The sequence below is a fragment of the Oreochromis niloticus genome, linkage group LG20, assembly GCF_001858045.2.
Source record: "Oreochromis niloticus isolate F11D_XX linkage group LG20, O_niloticus_UMD_NMBU, whole genome shotgun sequence".
Lineage (NCBI taxonomy): Eukaryota > Metazoa > Chordata > Actinopteri > Cichliformes > Cichlidae > Oreochromis > Oreochromis niloticus.
This window is the reverse complement of record NC_031984.2, coordinates 25,566,886-25,587,487: the sequence shown is the minus strand read 5'-3', so window position 1 is coordinate 25,587,487 and position 20,602 is coordinate 25,566,886. Positions and strand designations below refer to the sequence as shown.

At 39.1% G+C, this 20,602-nt stretch overlaps 1 protein-coding gene across 3 annotated transcripts; it reads left to right on the top strand.

The window, feature by feature from the left end:
- Window positions 1-74: 74 nt before the first annotated feature.
- arih2 (ariadne homolog 2 (Drosophila)) lies at window positions 75-17,303 on the top strand. Of its 3 annotated transcripts, none has more exons than XM_003444932.5 (15): window positions 75-175; window positions 6,021-6,566; window positions 8,841-8,908; window positions 9,397-9,469; window positions 9,931-10,072; window positions 11,356-11,477; window positions 11,860-11,969; window positions 12,626-12,743; window positions 12,948-12,998; window positions 13,314-13,335; window positions 13,782-13,933; window positions 14,255-14,398; window positions 14,954-15,022; window positions 15,217-15,333; window positions 15,745-17,303. In XM_003444932.5, the coding sequence occupies exons 2-15, from the start codon at window positions 6,303-6,305 to the stop codon at window positions 15,814-15,816; spliced, it is 1,524 nt and encodes a 507-aa protein (XP_003444980.1). In that variant the 5' UTR covers window positions 75-175; window positions 6,021-6,302; the 3' UTR covers window positions 15,817-17,303. The 3 variants fall into 3 exon arrangements, with proteins under 3 accessions (XP_003444980.1, XP_005478426.1, XP_005478427.1); XM_005478369.4 differs by lacking the exon at window positions 75-175 and adding an exon at window positions 1,627-1,784; XM_005478370.4 differs by lacking the exon at window positions 75-175 and adding an exon at window positions 1,862-2,136.
- The last annotated feature ends 3,299 nt before the right edge of the window (window positions 17,304-20,602 follow it).

The following is a 20,602-nucleotide window of genomic DNA, read 5'->3' as shown; positions in this document are numbered from 1 at the left end:
GAAATGGTGAGTAAACACAGGTGTTACTAATCCCATATTAATTATGTTCTTGAAGGTTCAATTGTATTTAGGCACAGAGTCTTGATCACTGTGAACTGCCTGTGTTTACCTACAAAAGGACTGCCAGAAGATGGCCTGACTTTGGCTTGCCTTTCTCTCATTTTCTTATGAAAAGGTAATGATTGTTTACGAGGTTTTTAGGTAGAGTGCAAGGCATTCCTTAAAAGTAAAGACAACATCAGTGTAAACTGCAGAGGTAAAATGTGTCATGTTGCAGCAGTAACAGCTGACTGAACATCAGCTCCATTAGAAGATCCATCTTCTTCCTCAGCAATTCCACCCTATTACCAGACCATTTCCCTCTGGGGCTTAGCCCTCGACTTCTCTCAGGCACTGCTGAGAAGCACAGCAGAGGATAATGCATAGTTTATCAAGCCATCACTCCTATACCTTCATAGCAAAAGAACTGTAAGTGTAATGTTTCAGTCTAGCTGAAGAGCTGCATTAGACTGCCTGCAGTTACAGCTTTAGGAGGAATGGAAACAAAAGCAGGAGCAATTTAGAAATGCAGCTTTATGATGCCAGGATGTATTTGATACCAAAGATGATGAGTTACTGGCACGAAAGGATCGAATTTCATAAAGTGACATTCGAGGATCAGGATAAACAGCACACATATGCACATACATTCAAAAAATATATACACACACAGACACACTCCTGCACTGCCGCTGCACGGCCAGTAGGGGTTGTAGAAGGGCGTAAAACTCGAAACACGTTTAACACAACGATACTCAATTGAAAACCCATTTGCTAACAGCAGTGGAGGAAGTATTCGGATCGTAAAGTACTCGGGTGCAAGTAAAAGCCTTCTTACAGTTACATAGATAAAAGCAACCCGTGTGTCATCGCCAAAGTACCACTAATAATAAAAAAATAAGTACTCCGTGTGGGAAAATATTTAATTAGATTATTATTGATCGTGCATTAATGTAAAACAGGCTTGTGCTTTATAGCTAACAGAGGCAATTTCTAGTTGCAACAAATGGTTAATAAATACTGAGAAATATCACAAGTACTCCGGTTGATAACAAGAGCAGTTGCCAGTTTTCTATCAACCTGGCTCAATTACGAAGGTAAATATGTTGCACTGTGTGAGAACTTTTATCTTGTACGCGTTTGTAAAACATGAAGTTTCTAAAGGTAACTATTTTTTAGATTACTGAACGGGCATAAGGAAACACAGTCTCAGACTATACAGTTACTTATGCAATCTTTATAACCTGGATGGGATTTAGGTGTCACGTTATAAGAGCAATATGCCGGGAGAGAATTTTCTATGTGTGTAAACCATAGACTGTATACAGTGGACATAGGCTACAGTATCCTGAGAAATTTGAATTTAGAATGAATCCTCTTTGCAGCATGAAATCAATAAATCAATCTCTCTGCATAGTGAAGGTCAAACATCCGAGGAAAATTATATTGATCAAAACATGGATTTAACCAGATGTATGTTTGGAAGAAAACAAAACAAAACAAAGCAGACATTTGGTGCTTGAATACTACCGGACAAAACAAGAAGTGCTGCATCTTTCCTTGCAGAGAGAGAGAGAGCAAGGCTGCGAGAGAAACGCGGACGTGACGTCACTGTTAAGTACCCCTGTAACGGTCTATCTTCCGCCTACCAGCCAAGCAAAAGAGTGTAAATCGCTCTTAGGATTTCCTTACTCCAAATTCGCCTCTGGTTGTCACCGCGGGCTGGCTTGACTCTGCACTAAGAGGTAAACCCCACCGACTTTAAACAGTGGAAATTCACGCAGCGGTTGTGTAAACGTGCCTCTTTGCTCCCGAGCTTCTCCAGAGGCCCTTGTTTACATCTCGATCCCCGGACTAGAGTGGATGAGAGGCGGAGGCACAGCGGAAGAGAATGGGGAGGAGGGGTGGCTACCTGGCTAGCTCTTATGTTGTCAATTCTAGTGGGGGAACATATTAAAAGTGTTCCTTGAAAACTTTTGCAAGTGTGTTATGAAGGTGCTCAACAGTCGTAACTCGTCCGAGTCGTGGGTTTGCAATTGCGTGACTTCCTCTGCTCAACAGAAATACCAGCACGCTAGCCAGCTAATCCAGCTAACGGTAAGTTAGCCAGCTGTTGTGTGGATTTAACTTCAGAGGCGCTTTGAGCCGAAACGCTGAAGTCCAGGCACGACCGGGTGCTTATTTGCGTGATTTAATCTCGACTCCCCGCTACCCTCATCCTCCCACAAGACCTGTTATCAAACCTGTGCTGAGTCGCTGTAATACATTAGCCTAGCAAGATGTGTGTCACCCAGTTTGCTGCCTATTTTTATCCTGGATCGGGCGGAATGCGAGCGTTCGTCTGTCTGCCGGGGCCGACTGGCAGGCTTTCCCGGCTAACCTTGTTTTCTGTCCAGTGGATATTTACAAAGTCACATTTTGAACACCGGTGCCAGCAGTCGTCTTTGATCCCGTGTCTGTTGAACAAATCACATGTCGAAATAAGCCTACTAGAGGGGCCTTTGTGCTGTCACTGTTTTAGTTATCCTCAGTGTATTTTCCGTTCAAGAGTGGGGGGATTACTTTGTATTACACGGCGAAGACACACGTTTTCTCAAGAAGTAACAAACGCAGGCTTCTCGCCCATATTTTTTTAAAAAACCAAAACAACACGTCAGGTTCTGTGCAGTGTCGGTTTTAGAAAGTAAATGCAGTTTGTATAAAGCATCTGTCTGTGTTAGACCCCAACCGATATACTGGAGGTCCAATATTAGTGGCTAGAATTAGGTAGGAGTTATCAATGCGTATTGGTGTTTATAATATGGAAGCTTGTTTCCAGCACTGATAATGAAACTTTGGGGCATTGTCTCAAAATTTGTAGCTGGGAGATGCTTAACTTGAACTTATGATATGACCTGAAATGATGGCCTAGCTGTGCCTGGCCCAGTGGTGCAAACAAGCTTGCATATTTATGACTCATAAATGAAAATGTAAAAAGTAAAGAAGAGAATGGTGAAACACCCTTCGCCTGTGTTATGAGTGTTATCGTTGCATAGTTTGATCACCCGAAGGGACTTGTTAACTTCACTGTTGGCAACACACATTTTTGGAAACACTAACATAAACAGCTGATGATGTTGAGCAGAGCTGAATAGAGAGTAAACGCATAACTACACTTAACAGATGCTAATGAAATCCATTTCAGATTTCTGAAAGGTAAAAGGTATATGTGTATGTATAAATGTCAGATAATCAGATTTGTAAATTGACTAATATCTGTATGATATCAGTCGGGCTAGTCTGGGTAAAAAACAAAACAACAACCCGGTTTTCTGATATGTTGAAATCAGTTGTACATCACGGCTATACTGTTATGGGCTTGTGATTGTCTGGGTTTAATGGGATCTTTCAGATGTTCAGTAGAATAATATGATGTAAAAGTATTTCAGCATTAAAAGAAACATCAGGAAGGTTCATCCTTGGGAAAGATGTGAGAAGCTGAGTCATGTAAGTGTAACTGAACGATGTACCCTTGAAGTTAGCGACCATGGATTTAATCCAGTCACAGCTGTTCATCTTAACATAATCTTCCTTTTTTTTTTTTTTTTTTTTTTTTAGCTTGTCATCTATAACAAGATTTAATTTTCTCATTAGACCACATTTTCTTGTAAATGAACCAAATTTAAGAACTAGTGATTATTTTGCCTGACTTGTTCTGAGGTACGACTCCATTTAAGTGTGTTATTGAGAAATTTTCACAAAAGGTCATTTCAGGCTCTCCTCAGTGGGTGAACCACCAGCTCCTCTGTTCGGAATGACTTTAATCACTAAGTCAACATTTCATCCACACATCACGGGGACAAATTAATACTAAAATCCACAATCTACCTTCCAGTTGAAGTATATTTAATCACATCTCACAAAGACTGCTGCCAGCTTGATGCAGTTCACCACACTCTAGGAAAGTCAGTATTGTTAATGGTCAAAAGTAATGGTGGTCAAATTCATTTGATCCAGTATCTCTGATTCTCATCCATCTGCGCTCCCCAAGGAATAAGACATGTGATTAGGTTGTTATGTGGGTCATTAGTTCATTCCAGTTCATTCCAGTTTACTTCAGTTTGTCATAAAACTTTGGCACAGGCATTTTTTTAAATTGTGTGTTTGTTTTTTTTTCCCTTTTGTTTAATTTAGTAACAATCATTTTAAATCAGTTGGTTTGTTGGGGAAACATTTTAATCGGTGTTTTATTTTTTATTTTTTTGTCAGAGCACAATTTTCTAGAGATTATAGGACATTTGCTTTCTATCACATTGAGGATGATAACGGATCATTACATTGTATTTGCTGCCATTCTCTTAAGTACATTTTGACCTTGTGAGCCAACGTTCCAAGGTATTACTCAGAGATTCCTAGAAAAGATATCATGGTAGTAGATGTTTGACAGCTGTGAAAGCCCTATTCAACCTTATCTGCAGCCTGTAATCATAAGCGTTTATGTCTTCAAATATGATTTCTATTATTTTATGGTTCCTCCTTTTTTCCAACTAGAGTTTATTACTCAGGCTTTTTTAAAGTTTTTATTTTTATCTTTTTTTTTATCTGTCAATGCATGTTTGTTTTTATTTTGTTTTTTTGTTGTTGTTGTTTTTTTTTGTTTAGTTTAGTTTAGCTTTGCAGCATGTAATTTGTTTACAGAATTATGTAGTAATAAAAAAATTACAAGGGATTTACAGTAGTGTGCAAAAATCACATTTATTTGTCAACACAGTCTGAACTCTCTTAGCCATGCTTTCTTGTAATTTCTTAAAGTTGTCTTCAGGAATAGTTCTCCAGGCTCCTTGAAGAAATTCAAAGCTCTTCTTTGGATCTTGGATGCCTTTCATTTATTTCTCTTGTCAAGATGATCCCTCTGTTTCAGTAATGTTGAGGTCCGGGCTCTGGGGAGGCCAGTCCATGACTGACAGTGTTCCACTGTGTATCAGATACTTTTCATCTGCCATTAATAGTTTTTTAGGCCTGCCACTTCTTCTTTGGTCCTCGAATTGTTTAATTTCCTCATGTTTTTGCCAATCTATGGCAAGTTTTTGGGTTATAGCATTTTGGGAATCACCTAGTTGGGAAAAAATATTATTTATATCCCTGACAAACTGTGTTATCTTTGGCATTTTTCATAAGAGGAAACAAATTATGCGTTTTTGTGACAGTATCAAAGTGCGTGCAGGTACAATTTACAATTAGTTTTTGCCAAGTTGTCTGTTATGTATAGACACAACACTGGTTCATATCCTGAGTTAGGCGCTTTCTTTAATGCTTGAATGATTTGTAGGTCAGTGTTAAGAAGCTTAACAAACAAACAAACAAACAGAAAAATCTTCTGGAAATAGTCAAGCACGAGAACTGGGTTGAAAATAAGTGAAAAAGCAGCCTAAAAAAACCTACAAAACATATTTTGAAAGATCTTCAGAAAACCTGGAGAACTCTTGCTCGAGAGCACTTTAAAAAAATTACAAGAAAGTCCAGCTCCTTGGAATGAAAAAATAAAGAAATGATGGGTGGCTGAAAGCTTTTGCACAGTACTATAGATTATTTATGTGCTCACTTCATTGTACGTGTTTACTTTGTTGAAACGGAGAAAATGGCATTAGAGACTCTCCCCAAAATAAGAAAGTCAACATTGAGTGGCTTAGTGCGCATGTGGTGTCAGTGTATTTTACCATGTGATAATGCAGGCATCGTCTCTAGATTTACTTATGTATTTATTGTCTTTCATGTACACAAATGATGTTTGTAAATGAAACTTGAAAGGAGAGGGCAGATGTGGACAAACAGCTTGTTTTGGATTAATAAACTAGAATTGCTCATTCTTAAAAAAATTAAATTGTCTATAATTCCAAAAAACAAATGATCAACAGGAAATGTTATCCACTTTTTTTCTAACTCTGTCTTTGTGTCCATTTTCCTTATTCAACTTTCTTTTTCCCCATTCCCCTTTTCTCCAGTCTTTTTTCTCCTCAGATTATCCAAACAAACTTTCCAAATGAGTGACGGGGAGTGTGACTTCTTTTGCTTCTTCCGCTGCTGCTGAGCGCGCTGTGTATGCGCTTCAGGCAGACGGGAAGGCACAGTGTCTCGTAGAGTGAACTGGCACGAGAAAGTGGAAAGAGGGCGGGGAGAAACGAGGAGGTGGCGCATCAGTCAAGCCATTTCAGCTCATTGGACGAGTAGGATCCGACAGGTAGGCGGGTAGTCTACCTGTCCGGGTTATCAAATCAGTCGACTGGATGTCTGTGGACATGAATAGCCAGGCGTCGGATAGCAACGAGGAAGACTTCGGGGTGAACTCAGAAGAGGAGGATGAGGATGATGGAGGAGAAGAGGAGGATCCGGGTGATATTGCAGGATACTACGACGGAGTGGCCAGTGACGTGGAGCAACAAGGCGCTGACTCCTTCGATCCAGAGGAGTACCAGTTCACCTGTCTGACCTACAAAGAGAGCCAGCGGGTGCTGATGGAGGAGGTTAACACTGTGGCTGCCGCACTGAAGGTGAGTGGAGCTGCACTCTTCTCAAAAACTTTTGTTTAGTATATGAAATAAAAATCTGAAAGGCAGAAGCAGGGTGCAAGTGTGTTTTTTGTTTTTTTGTTTTTCCCCCCAAGTTAGGTAATTCAGTATGAGTCACCTTCATTTGTCATCCCTCATATGTCATGTTATTGAAAATATTAAAAAACTAATTCTTTCTTGTTTACAAACAAACATAGTAAATCGCAGGTACAAAGTTATCATGGATCACCAACAAAATTGCAGTTGGGTAAATTTATCAAATGAAGCAAATTATTATTTATTTATTTTTCAATTGGAGCAGAATCTATTGGAAAGGTGGATAAGAGAGAAACAGGAAATGTTGCAGAAGAGTCAAGGAAGGCATGCGGTGGCATGCAGTCTTGCATCCTTCCTCATGCATGCTTTACTCATGCAGCCCCCTTGGCTTTAAAAAAAAAAAAAAAAAAAAAAGGCAGTGTTTCCAGTAGTTAGAATTCAGCTGATACAGACTAGCTTGTGGTATGTGTTACCCGTGGGAAAACACACCTTAGAACAATGTTTCACATGTTCATGTGTGAAAATAGATGGCACAGCATTTTTTAGCGGCCATTTACTCTGCTCCTAATTTCATTAAGATGTAGTTTTCAGGAATGGTTGAAGTCTCAAACTCCATGTATAGCATCACTATATAGTCAAGTCAAATCTCCTTTAACCTCCTAAGACCCGAACTCTTTCATGGCATGCATTTTTAATTTCTCTTTGCTATTTGGGCTGATTGGGACCTGATGAATGTAAAAACAAAGACTTATCAGAATTTTATTTATTTATTTTTTTTTATACATGATTTTTTGTTTCTGAGAAAAATTAGATTCACATATGAGGACATTTGCTTTAAATTTTGATAGAACAGTAGCAGTATAATGTTCTCGTAAGTGGATATCAGGCTCTTGTAGAGCAAAATTTAGTATTTTGGTCTAGAGAACCTGAAATTCTGATGTCCACATATGTGGACACCAGGTCCAAGGAGGTTAACTACAAAAGACCTTTTTGAAGGTCTAGTTCACAAAACCTGCTGTCAGAAGGTTCCAGGTGAACATAAAAAATAAATAAATAAATCACCAATACCAGTCTTTTGAACTGATGGAAGGTAAAGTAAAACATTTTGACAATGAGTGACAGTTTGATTGTAGGAAAAAGGGTGACTAATTGAAAACATCTCCCCTGCTGTTAAGTGCAGGGATGGATTTGGGCATGTGTTGCAGCTAGAAGCAGTGGAAATACTTCAGTTGTATTTCAATAAATTCTTGAAGCAAACATTAGTATGAGTTTAAAAAAAAAAAAAAAAAAAAAAAAAGACAATGGCTTTAACTGCTCTTGTTGTAAAAGTACTTCAAAGTCTAAAAGGGGCAGGGTTGCAGATCAAAAATCAGTGGAGAGACCAGAAAAGTGCAAGAATCTTTCAGAAGGTGTTTGCAGTCAAAAACAGGCAGAAATTCCCTAAACAAGAAGTGAAAACATTTACAAACTGTGATACTTGTCAGTGGGATGTTATAAAGAACGAAGTGAAACTTTTGGTCTGGGCTTTTATCCTTTTTCTCATTTTTACATAATCTGTAAAAGATAAAAACAAATCTTTATCCCTTCAGGTCACCTGTTTTGGGTAACATTGCTAAGTCGACAGGTTGTTTTCCATCAACATGTTACTTTGCTCACAGTTCCACAGAGTCAAATCTGACAGCTGCACAGCACAACTGCAGTCCCCTGTTAGCAGAGCTGAGGCATGTGTTTTTCTTGATGGCACTAGGTGAAATGAACAAGTATGCCTCAGTGCGTTTGCTGGAATAAGTCCTAAGGGTTACATTAAGAGTTTAAAACACAAGAGCAAAGACAACGTTACATTTAAGAAGACTTGGAGTGTCTTTTCTTTATTATAAAATTGTAATGGCATTTCTTTTATCGTAAGCTCAGTTCATTAAATCTCTACCTTCGCTACTTTGAACGAACTGTCTACTTTTTTGTTTTGCCACTAAGTCGCTTGTTGTGTAGCAGAGGTATTACTAAGAAGGAAACCTTTGTAGGTCAGGACTATAATGCAGCGTTTTGACCATCAGCCAAACTTGGATCTGAGTCATTTGTAGAATTACACACAGAGCTCGAGTAGCATTCTTTCAACAAAGGAAGTCACACACCAATCTTTTAAGCAATCTTTTATTTCTTAGAATTGGACATCATCGAAGCAACATCTCAACATCTCTGCGTCCCTTCTTTCTCCCACAGGTTGTACCGTCAGTAGCAAAACTGATCCTGGTGCATTTCCACTGGCAGGTTTCACAGATACTGGACAGGTATGTCTCCACTGCTTCTCATCTTTGCAGAATTTCTTTTGCAAAATCTGTTCTTCACATCCCTTTCTCAAATTTATTTTCTGCCCTTGCACTTCCTCGTCTTCACTGTTTTTATCTCATTATCTTCCCATGTAATATCACTCTGCAACTGCCCCCCCCCTTACCCATTTTTACTTCACTCAGACACTCTTTTCTTTCTCATTTTTGTGTTGTTTGAACTGCACAGACTAAATGTTTTTTTTTTTTGTTGTTGTTGTTTTTAAGCCCGTCATTTTTTTTTTTTTTAACAACTTATGGCAGACGGTATCAAAAAAGTTAATAAGCTTAAATTACATTTACTTTTAGTACTCATTGATACTTAGTAACACATTCGACTTGATATGTCTTCAGGCATTTAACATCCACTTCTTTGTTGATCAACTTTAATGTGCTTGTTTGTGCTGTTGACTTCCTCATTTGACCTCTGCTTCTATCCACGTTTTCCACAGATATAAGTCCAACTCGTCTCTGCTTTTGTCAGACGCTCTGGTCCAGCCCAGCAGCACGTGCAAATCAGTCACTGTGAGTGGGGTACAATCATTTGTTGTCACCAATTCAAATCTGTACTCATATCTGCATCAAAGTAACTGTGATTGTAATGCACCAGATAATCCACTTGTACTAACACAGCTGATCAGAGTACTCTGGCTTTATATTAATATTTGAAATTTGTCTTTGTCAAATCTTTATTTAAAAAAAAAAAAAAAATTCTTCTTACCATTGAGCTAAGAATTTTATCATATTTTTATTTCCTTTATTGTCTTTTAATGTGTATGGTGTTCAGTTTTTCTGGATTTTAGTGTAGATTCTCTTGGCTATATAATTTTAACTCTGGTCAAATTTGTTGTTTTAAATGCACTATATTAATAAATCTGACTTTTGACTGCTCTCGTCAGAAACTTTAAAAGTGTGCTTTGTGTACATTGATCTTACCAACAAGCTCTCCAGTTTATCAGGCTGATTGTTCTCGATTTCTCTTTCAGGCCCCTCAGTCCCTCCAGTGTGGTGTGTGTCTACAGGTCGTACGGAGAGACTCTCTGCTGGCACTGCCCTGCCAGCACTCCTTCTGTAAAGCATGCTGGGAGCAGCACTGCACCGTACTGGTCAAAGATGGCACGGGAGTGGGTGAGTACACAGCAAGCATGTTTGTAAGCATCTCTGTAGTCATCAGAGCATTTATTAGAGTGGGAGTGAGTCACAGTTTGTTTGATCAGAGCTCCCAAACGTCTGTTCAAGAATCTGTATGTCTGCACTTTGTATATTTATGTACTGGTATGTGTATTTGTCCACTAAGGGTTTCATCACAGTTTCAGGCTCTGATCTGCTTTGCTTTTCTGCCAAACCAGTGTAGTTTGCAGAGTGGTGTTTAATTTGCGCTACATCAGCCACCCAGCGATACCATGTTTACTAACAGAAAACACTGCACGGATGTCCATATTTATTTGTGCTTCTGCATGTGTGGAAAATTAAAGAATGTCTTTGGACTTGGAAGATAAAGGTGGTGTAATGTGACCTTTTGATGATTTCCATCTGGTGTGGAGTTAAACAGGCAGACATGCTTCTGCAGAAGCCTCATTTATCAGTGTGTGTCTGTGAAAGAGTGTGCTTGTGTCAGCAGGATGGCAGATGGGTGTGTGGGTGTGTACATTGATCGTTTCTAAGTTTTTTGAGCATTATACTGTAGACCTGTGCCAGATACCTTTCCTTTCCATGAGTGGTTACTGCTGCTCATCACTGTTACTCACTCAGTAGAGGAAAAAGAGAAACCAGTGTAGCCGCTGGAGCAGAGGAACACCTCACACTCTGACAAAAAGTTGGTAAATCTAGTTACAAACTTATGTTAGCAACAACTAGATGAACTGAAGCCTGACGATTGCTCCTGTGACTGAGAGAGAGGTCAGACACCTAAGCTGAGATCCAAATGATCAGAATAGTCCAATATTTGGGTTCAGCTCTTGTACATTTTATGTGTGATAAAGTGCATAGTTTACCAGGCTCCCTGTAGCTGCATGTGTGTGGGAGTGCAAATGCCTTAGCAGTGAGATGTGTGAGGATGTTTGTGTGCACGTCCCTGTACTGCCTTTAACAGTCTCTCTGATAAAGTCAATCCATGTAAGCTAGTCCTCCTCAGTCTGATAAGTGTCTCTATATCAGCTGCACTAAGGAAGGGCCTGTGGTGACAGATGACCCCAGTCTAGTTGTAGGTCAGTGTAACACAAGAAACCAGCCTGCTAAGGCCAAACATGGCTGCAGTGAAACTTTTGCATGCGTGTCATTAAATTTAAAGGGTGGGTTTATTTGTATATTTGTACTATTAAGCACACAGAGGTCTCTGTAGTCACGGTCTACATCTTATTTGTCTCACTGTCGGCGATTCGGAACTGTAATAAATGTGCACGTGTGTTCAGGTATCTCGTGTATGGCTCAGGACTGTTCCCTGCAGATGCCAGAAGACTTTGTCCTGCCACTGCTGCCAGGAGAGGAGCTCAAGGACAAATACAGACGCTACCTCTTCAGAGACTATGTCGAGGTCTGTGACAGTCTCTGTGTTTGCTCAGATACTGCGTCAAAGTCTGCATGTATAGTGAATGAGAAGCATCTGGAGAGGCAGTGAGAACTGAGTTGGCCTATTTGTGTTTGCTTTGAATCAGTGAATGTTCCACACACAGCGTGAAATCTGACTTCTTTTCTGTATATATGTCTGTCTCACCCGCTAGGTATCTTTGTTAATGCCAATTCTGATATCTCAATCAGACAGTCATTTCCAGCAATCATTCCCTCAAATGACAAAGAAATACATCATCAGTTGAAATTAATTACCAAGGTTGTCTTATGTCAGATACTTGTGCCTACATTGGAGGTGAATTCAAATGATATATGTGTGTTAATTGTGTCTTCTGTGCATTCTGCAGAGTCACTTCCAATTGCAGCTGTGTCCAGGTGCAGACTGTCCCATGGTCATCAAAGTGCAGGAGCCACGGGCACGTAGAGTGCAGTGTAGCCGCTGCAGTGAAGTCTTCTGGTAAGTGACACATTGAAACAATTGTTACTACTTGGTGTAACAATTTCACACAAAGTAGATTATTCATTTGTTTTGCTGTCTAATTAAAAGTCTCATTACCATACTGTTGTTCGTTTGTTTTGTGGGGTTTTATTGTTTTGTTTTTTGGCGCTGGTTATAAATCCTGCTAAGTTAGTGGAATAACATGCTGCTAAAAATAAAAATAAGACAGATTACTACTATTTTCTCACAGATTTCACCAGCTTTGTACCTTTTTTTTTTAATATGTTTTTATCTTGGCTCACAACATTAAAAACCTGCACATTTACAGATATGCAAAGAGCTAACATCGTGTTTCATGAATTAGTAAATTGGATCATTGTTTCACATACAGATGTTTAACTAAAAATTATCCTCTTAAGTTTTTCCCCTTATGTGAATTTAAAAAAAAAATTATTATTAGAATCTTTATTTTATGAATCCAGAAGCTATGGGGTGAATTATTTGCAGAATCTGTTACTTGTTCAGACTTCATATGGTGGAATATTGTTGTCACTACTGTAATTGGTTCATATTTTTTTCCTGAGAACTTTACTCAGTTTCAACATTGGTCTGTTCTTTGTGTCACTGTAATCAGTGAAGCTTATCACTGTCTGTGTTTGTTATCTTTTCCTCAGTTTCAAATGCCGTCAGATGTATCATGCACCCACAGACTGTGCAACAATTAGGAAATGGCTGACCAAATGTGCAGACGACTCAGAGACTGCAAACTACATCAGCGCCCACACTAAAGATGTAAGAACATCTGCATGTAAACACACTGATATGCGCATGTACTGTAACTGCTGTTGCTTGCACACACTTGTGCGCCTGCACACCTACTTTTGTTTTGAACTCCGTTGGTCACAAATCTTGCACAGTTTGAAAATATAATTTGTATAAACACTGCAGATTTTTAGCTCAAAGTAGGAAGTTAAGAGCGCTGTGTTTGTCTTCTAGTGTCCTAAGTGCAATATCTGCATTGAGAAGAATGGAGGGTGCAATCACATGGTGAGTCAGAGCTGAAATTCACACTTTCCCAGAACACAGGAAACACTAAAAATACATTCACATTCTGAGAGCTGCTGTCCTCAACTCTAATCATTTGCCACTTGAGTGAATCATTCCAGAAAGATGTTACTTATTTGTGTTTGCTTTTCATTTATTAAAGTCTCTAAGCTGTATGTGTGACAGCATTGTGTTCATTAGTCTTGTGTGATCTGCCGAATGGCTTTGATTCATGGTCCTAGTGAATCTTAAATTGTGTTTTCAGGTTTCTGGTTCACTAATTTGACTTCCTCCTTTTTTTTTCTTTCTTTGTTTCAGCAATGCTCCAAGTGCAAACACGGTGAGTTGGCTGTCTCAAAATGTCACACCTCTTCTATGATTCAGAGAAGGATTCTGTGGAGCAATTTGCATCCATCTGGGATAATGATTGCATTTCCAAGAAATTCCCAGTCACGGCTTGCTACTATGTTCTTGAAAACAAAACGTTAGAAGCTGCGGTTTGGCGGACTAGCAGACACGGCTTCTTCTGAGCTGCTCCAATTATCAGTTACACAAAAATGTGGTTAATTCAATCTCTGTGCCATTCATTGACATAACAATATATTATCCACCACTCTATCACATCATCCTCTTTAGACTACTAGAAATAAGAACTGAAGTTATAATTATGGCTTTTTTTTTTTTCTCTCTCACTCTCTCTCTTTTTTGGTTTACTTGTGTGTACTGTGAAGTCAACATGTGCTGTGGAGCGTCCATAAATCTGTTTTGTTTTTCCTCCTGTGAAAGACTTCTGCTGGATGTGTCTTGGAGACTGGAAGACTCATGGCAGTGAATACTACGAGTGCAGTCGCTACAAAGAAAATCCTGATATAGTCAACCAGAGCCAGCAGGCTCAGGCCAGAGAGGCCCTCAAGAAATATCTCTTCTACTTTGAGAGGGTAAGCTGTTTTTCAATAGAAAGGCTCCAGGTTAAACAAACCTGACTTTTTATGTCCTATTTCCAAACACTCTGGTACAAACCTTTTTTTGCTATTTTGTTTGTCAATTTTTTTTTTTAAATTTCATTTTCTCTGAAGCTTTACTGGGATTCAAAGAATTATGGCTTCTTAAATTGTCAACAAACCTACATTTTTAGACAAGAGGGAGGTTAACATTGTATAAAAGCTTTGTGGGACATTGGAAATTAAAAGATTCTGCACCCCATCTAAAGTGCCGTACTGCTAGAAACAAACTAATATTAAATTTTTTTTTTCCACCAGTGGGAGAATCACAACAAATCTCTGCAGTTGGAAGCTCAGACATACCAGAGGATTCAGGAGAAGATCCAGGAGAGGGTAATGAACAATCTGGGAACCTGGATCGACTGGCAGTACCTGCATAACGCTGCAAAGCTACTGGCAAAGGTACTGTGGCTGCATGTATGCATGGGTAGTGAGTTACAGAGGTGGAAATGCAGAAATGGGGAAGCAGATGCACATAGAGGGAAAATAATAATAATAATAATAATAATAATAATAATAATAATAATAATAATAATATCAACCATGATCTATTTATTCATTTCCTTTGGGCTGAATCGTAGTTACAATCAAGTTTGAGCTGCAAATAACTCAACATCTTTGATTAACTAGAATTCAGAAACACACTGAGCATGTGGTCTCCCAGCATATCAGTGTAAATGTGCGTCTCATTTAGTGCTTATTTGATGCATTTGAATACACTTTTAACACTGCACTGATCAACTGGTTCCTTTCTGCTTTTAACGGATTTCAAAGTGAAAATCTGCTTTGTAACATGTCTATGAAAATGCCTCACATGCAACATATCTGCTGCTTGGGTTGAGTATATACAGATGGTGATAAAGTTTAAGTTTGTGTAAATTTGAGTTTTTGTGTGCAAAGTAAAATAACGCAAGTAAGCCTGTGCAGTGTTGTGATTGCATGTTGTCTTGTTCCTAGTGTCGCTACACACTGCAGTATACCTACCCTTACGCCTATTACATGGAGTCGGGCCCGCGCAAGAAACTGGTGAGAAACAAGCTTCAATAAATGATATAATATCAGCTGTGATTTCAGTGTCTTCCTTTTACCTTTTACTGTCCTACCACTGACTTTGTATCTGTTCAGTAAATGTAATTGTGACTTCAGTTAGATTTCTCTTTGGGTGAGGGGAAGTGATTCTTTTGACCTGATGTTTGTGTTCCTCCATGTGTCCTCTGTAGTTTGAGTACCAGCAGGCCCAGCTGGAAGCAGAGATAGAAAACTTGTCGTGGAAGGTCGAGCGAGCCGACAGCTACGAGAGAGGAGGCGAGGGGGAGCTCAGCGCCAGTGACAGAGGGGTGAGAGAGTGTACTAAACAATGGGAGGGAGGGGAAATGCATTAGGTCTGTAAGAGGAGAAGACTACAGGAGGATGACAGCCATGGGAATCTGTTGCTGGTTTCATTACATCCAAGTAATGACAGCACATGAAGCATGGTGGAGTATTTATTTGTTGTTGAGTTGATTTCCAAGTAAAATAGGTGACTTTTTTTGTTTTAGGCAAGGCCATGGCTCATTAATTTGATAAACAATGGCTCTCAGACATAAGGGAGTAAGTGATCCTGCTGAGATCCATTAGAAGGTGTTTCATATTATTTTATTGACAGAAAAGTGTGGCATCAATAAATTGGTTTGGTGGTTTTTTGTTATTGTTTTTTAAATAATAGTGAGTGATTTCTTTTTTTTTTCTTTTCTTTTTTTTTTTTGCAGGATCTGGAAAATCAGATGCACATTGCTGAGCAGAGGCGACGCACGCTGCTGAAGGATTTCCACGACACCTGAAGCTCCATCGCGACTGCAAAGCACCAGCATCTCCCTCTTTACTTTCTTCCTTCCCCGCCTCCTAACCTTTACTTCTTTCCATGACCACGCCTCAGTGCAGTCATACTTTACCCCCTCCTTTTGCTTCACTGCACTCACTTGTTTGCTTCCGTCTTTCCCACCCCTCACTCCCAAAAGGCTGCAGGGCCACAGAGTGGCACGATTGTATCAGCCGCTCCTCTTCATCATCCCCGCCCCGTTTACAGGTTTTTGCCTCAAAGCATCACATTTACTGTGGTTACACTGGTTTCAGCATTTCAGATCTGATCGTGTAGGTCAAAGCTCAGAGGGCTTCTGTCAGCTGCTTTGCTTTTTATTTGTCAGTAAACATCGAGACACTGGCACCAGCGCCTGAAAGCAGAGTGAAGTCTTATGAAAAGAGAGCAGAGCTGCTTTTTGCAAAAAATTGCTCGTGACCTTTTGTGGCATAATCTCTAGTCAGACTGCCATGAATGGAGAAGCTTGTGTTCTAATAGAGATGAGGAAAAGCTGGGCAGAGGATTTTGTTTCTTTTATTTATTTTTTTCTTTAAGCAGAAGGTGCAGATGGATGATGTTACAGCGACCATAATAGCTAGATTTCACTTGATGGTAGTTGCACATGCAAAGCTGAAATTTAGTTTCCTCTCCAGATATTTTTATGGGGGAAGAAAACACTGAGTGTTGAAGTTCTGTTGTTGGGGTTTGTAGTGCATCAGCTTCTCGCTGTTGGAGAGTGATATATTCAATGATGGGTGCCACAGCCCTCTCATATGATGCAAGAACCTGCATCATGCTGGAGGGAAGGTTTCATTTCTTTAACAAACACTTGTTTGAACATTCACTTCTTTAGATTCAGTCACTAGTGTTTTATAGTAAACACACCTTCCCTCCACTGTTTTGTCTTTTGCTCCAGCAACCGCTGCCAGCAAAGAGTTGTTATGGTCGAAGTAAAACTACCGAATCAGTCCCGTTCTGGTCTCCAGATTCTGATGCTGTCGCTCAGTTGTGCTCAGCTAATCTAGATCCAAGCCGGCGTGATCCCTTTCTATTGCAAATCTAGCATTAGCACCTCCGCTGATCAGATCATGAAGTTGTTATGAAGCTGCGAGTGTAATCTCTGCCATTTACACACACTACAGCACCTCCCACTGACATGGCATGCACACGCCCACACACTCACGCTCAAACACTCCGCTGCAGCAAATGAACTGTTAATTTCTCTCCTTGTCCCATCTCATGCTCTTTCTTTTCTATCATCCCCCTATACTTTATTTTGCCCTTGTTTTCTCTTTTTCCTTTCCGTGCTGACATTGTTCACTTTTCTTCTGCAAAATGGCTCTTCATAGATAGATCGTTTTAAAAAAAAATTGAAAAAAAAAAAAGAAAATACCAAAAAAAAAAGCTGTAATTTTCAACGGTTGTACATTAATACAGAAATAGAGTTACTGAGAGAGTTTTTAAACCGGATCCTGTCTCTTGTGTGTTAATTACAAACACCACTTCACACAGAATTTCACTTAAAGGTTTAAAGGACAAAAAATCAAGTCATTGTTTTTTCCACATTTATTCAGTTGTTTTGTTTTTTTATTTTAAGGAATTTTTATTTATTTATTTTTTTTACTAAATTAAAGGAGAAAATATGTGAGTTAATGATCCATCCTTAACAGGAAGTTACACTCTGCTTTCTAAAAACAAACAAACTTCTGAAACAAAGTGTGTCTATAAATACACTTTGTTTTTATAGACACTGCCAGCACATGGTGTCTTGCTGGAAGAAGGCAACTGCCGTCAGGGTGTACACTGCAAGCAAGACTTGTATGTGGTCAGCCACAATGTTGATGTGTGTGGTACGTGTCAACAGTTAGACCTTTTTACCTCATAGCTAGCATCAAGGTTATTTGTGCTACAGTAGCTCTCCTGTGGGCCTGGAACGTTTTAGTACCTGCTTCCAAAACATTAGGAACCTCCTGGTCACTTGCTGCCTATTATATCTCACCCCTGGGTGACACAGCAACCAGGTAATGTTACCTCACCTGTCAGTGATTTCAATGACTTGACTGATCTATATAGGACTTAAGATCGAAATGGGTTTTTTTTAGATCTTAAGTGCTGTTTTGTGCTGTCAATGTGAATTAGAGGAGTCTTGTACACAGCAGGGGGTGGCTGTAGCTCTGAAGGTAGAGGATCATCTACTAACAGGAAGTTTTGATCAACTAATGGTGGTTCAATCCCTAGCTGCTCCAGTCTTCATACCAAATATCCTTGGGCAAGATCCTAACCCTAAGTTGCTCTCTGATGCAGCCGTCAGAGTATTAATGTGTGTGTGAGAATGTTAGATAGAAAGCACTTAGGCATACAAAAAAAAATGCCTTGATGAACGGGTGCATGAGGTTGTGTTGTATAAAGCACTTTGAGTGCTCTCAGAGAGTAGAAAAGCGCTATATAAGAACCAGTCCATTTACCAGAGGTCATTCCTACACCTGCAGTGAGTCATCATTTTGTTTCCAACACAGTCATACCAGTAATTAATTTTTTTTATTTTTATTTTTTGTAAGGTTCAAAGGTTTTCTGGGGACTCTTTTCTGTATGGGAATATTAAAAAAATAATCTGATAAATACAACCTCAGGTAAACTAATCATCTAATTATTAGGAAAAATACAGAAGGTAAGTAGGAGTTTGGAGTCCACAGGACATGGACACCTTGCAGTCATTGCATCAACAATGGCCTCCTCTGTATACCAAAGTATTCTAGTGTAGGATGTGAGGTTAGACACACACATCAGTGAGAATACAGAGTGCAGCAAACATTCAGTCCATTAACACAAAAAACAAATAATGCTGCTAAACAAAAGCTTCAGCTGAGACTGTCACAGGATCTTGTAACATGACTGATCACAAGTAGAGCAGCTAATCTACAACAGAATGACTGACAAGATAATCAAGGTGCCTCATCTGAAACCTCGCGACTGCACTGCTGTAGCTGGACCTATAGAGAGCTATGCATAAACTAATGCTACCAACCCTCAATGAACTGAATGAACTCTGTAAAAAAAAAAGTAGGCCAAAATTCCTCCACAACAATGTGTGAGAGACTAATAAACCCATAAAGAGAATGAATGCTTCAAGTTTATGGCTTCCAAAGGTGCTTCCACGAGCTACTGAGTCATAGCATGCACTCTTTCACACACTGCTGAAGTTGTATTTAACTTAAACGATTTTATTTTTGTCCTGATACATAAAACTTGACAATTAAAAAATGTTTTCAGAGAGGCTTTCAATGAAGACATACATGTTTTGTTAATAAATATACATATAAACAGGATTAAAATGATATATTCACAATCACTGTAATTTCTCGGGCACTGCATTGTTGACACAGTGCAGAAACCCTACTCTGACATTATCAGATTGGCACCTTGTTAAGTGCAGGGCCCACAGCGTCTGCTACAGCCTAAAATAGATAAGTGTAGTAGTGGGCCAAGATGATATCCACTGCCCCACTGCTCTGCTTGACCTTGCATGTGTCCTGGTTTCATATTTACACAGTAACATAGCTTGTATAGGGGGAAGAGGGCACCCTCAAGTGTTTACTTGGAGCAGGCACAATTTTTACTTTACAACAGTGTGTGGGGCTGATGATTGAGGTCAGATTAGCTGAGATTCATTTAGCTTTATGAAATTCATCAACATTGTCCACTATACCAGTGCAGATTACAGTAAGATAAGAAGATTTGGAGATTAAGTTAATTTTAGCTGCAAAGCCATAAAAGAAGGTCATGTTGATGTCACAGAATCAGAAGTCACAACAAATCTGTTTGTTTATATACCTGTTGGATCCTGAAGCCACGTGTCAGTAGTAACATACTGCATATATGGGTAAACGATTTTATTATCTCTGTATGTCGGCAGTGCCCACTAGCTGAAGAAATGTAAGGCAACACTTCCTGAAGAAGAAGAATTTAAAAAGAAAAAATATAAAAAGAAAATCAAAAAAAATATTTTAACTGTATTTTAGGATTGATTTTGAAATGTTTGTTTATGGTTTGGTCCTTATTTCAGAAGATGGAAATTTCCAGAGTGCCGCTCTCTATGTCTATGTGAGATTATAAACTGTACACGGGAATTTATTTTAATAAAAAAAACCCAAACAGTCATTTATAGACTACTAACTGACCAGCAAGCTCGTTGTATGAGCTGTCAACTAGACGAATAAACTTACCAGATTAAAGAATAACCTTGTTACTACTGTAATAATTTAAAATATGTAACCACCAAACATGTCCTTCACTCCTTACCTACTTTAGTTGCCACCTGGAACTTTTAAAAGGTGCTCAGGATACCTGGGGACTCTTTTGGTTTGAACACCTTCGGGGGGGGGGAAAAAAACAAAGGTTGGAAAAGACGCTATCGCATTTAATGTGTCACTCGTTACTTGTAAACTCTAGCCTTGTTAGACATCATTACATTTAAATAATATAAATTTAAATAATTATTTTCTGTTGGGATAACCTTGCCATACTATGTATTTTTTTTTTAAATTTTTTTAATCTCTCAGTGTACCCGGTAGGCTACAAACGAGAAACGCAAACAAACAGAAATCAGTGCAGCTGGATTTAAGCAGCACTGGAGCCCTAAAAATGTCAGAAATCAGTGTGTTATCTTCATAGGGCCTACAAGTCACCCGTATGCGAGTAAATACAACTTTGTGTCATTACTGAAGAGGAGCTTCATTAAATTCTCCAGCAATTAAATAATATATATGAGG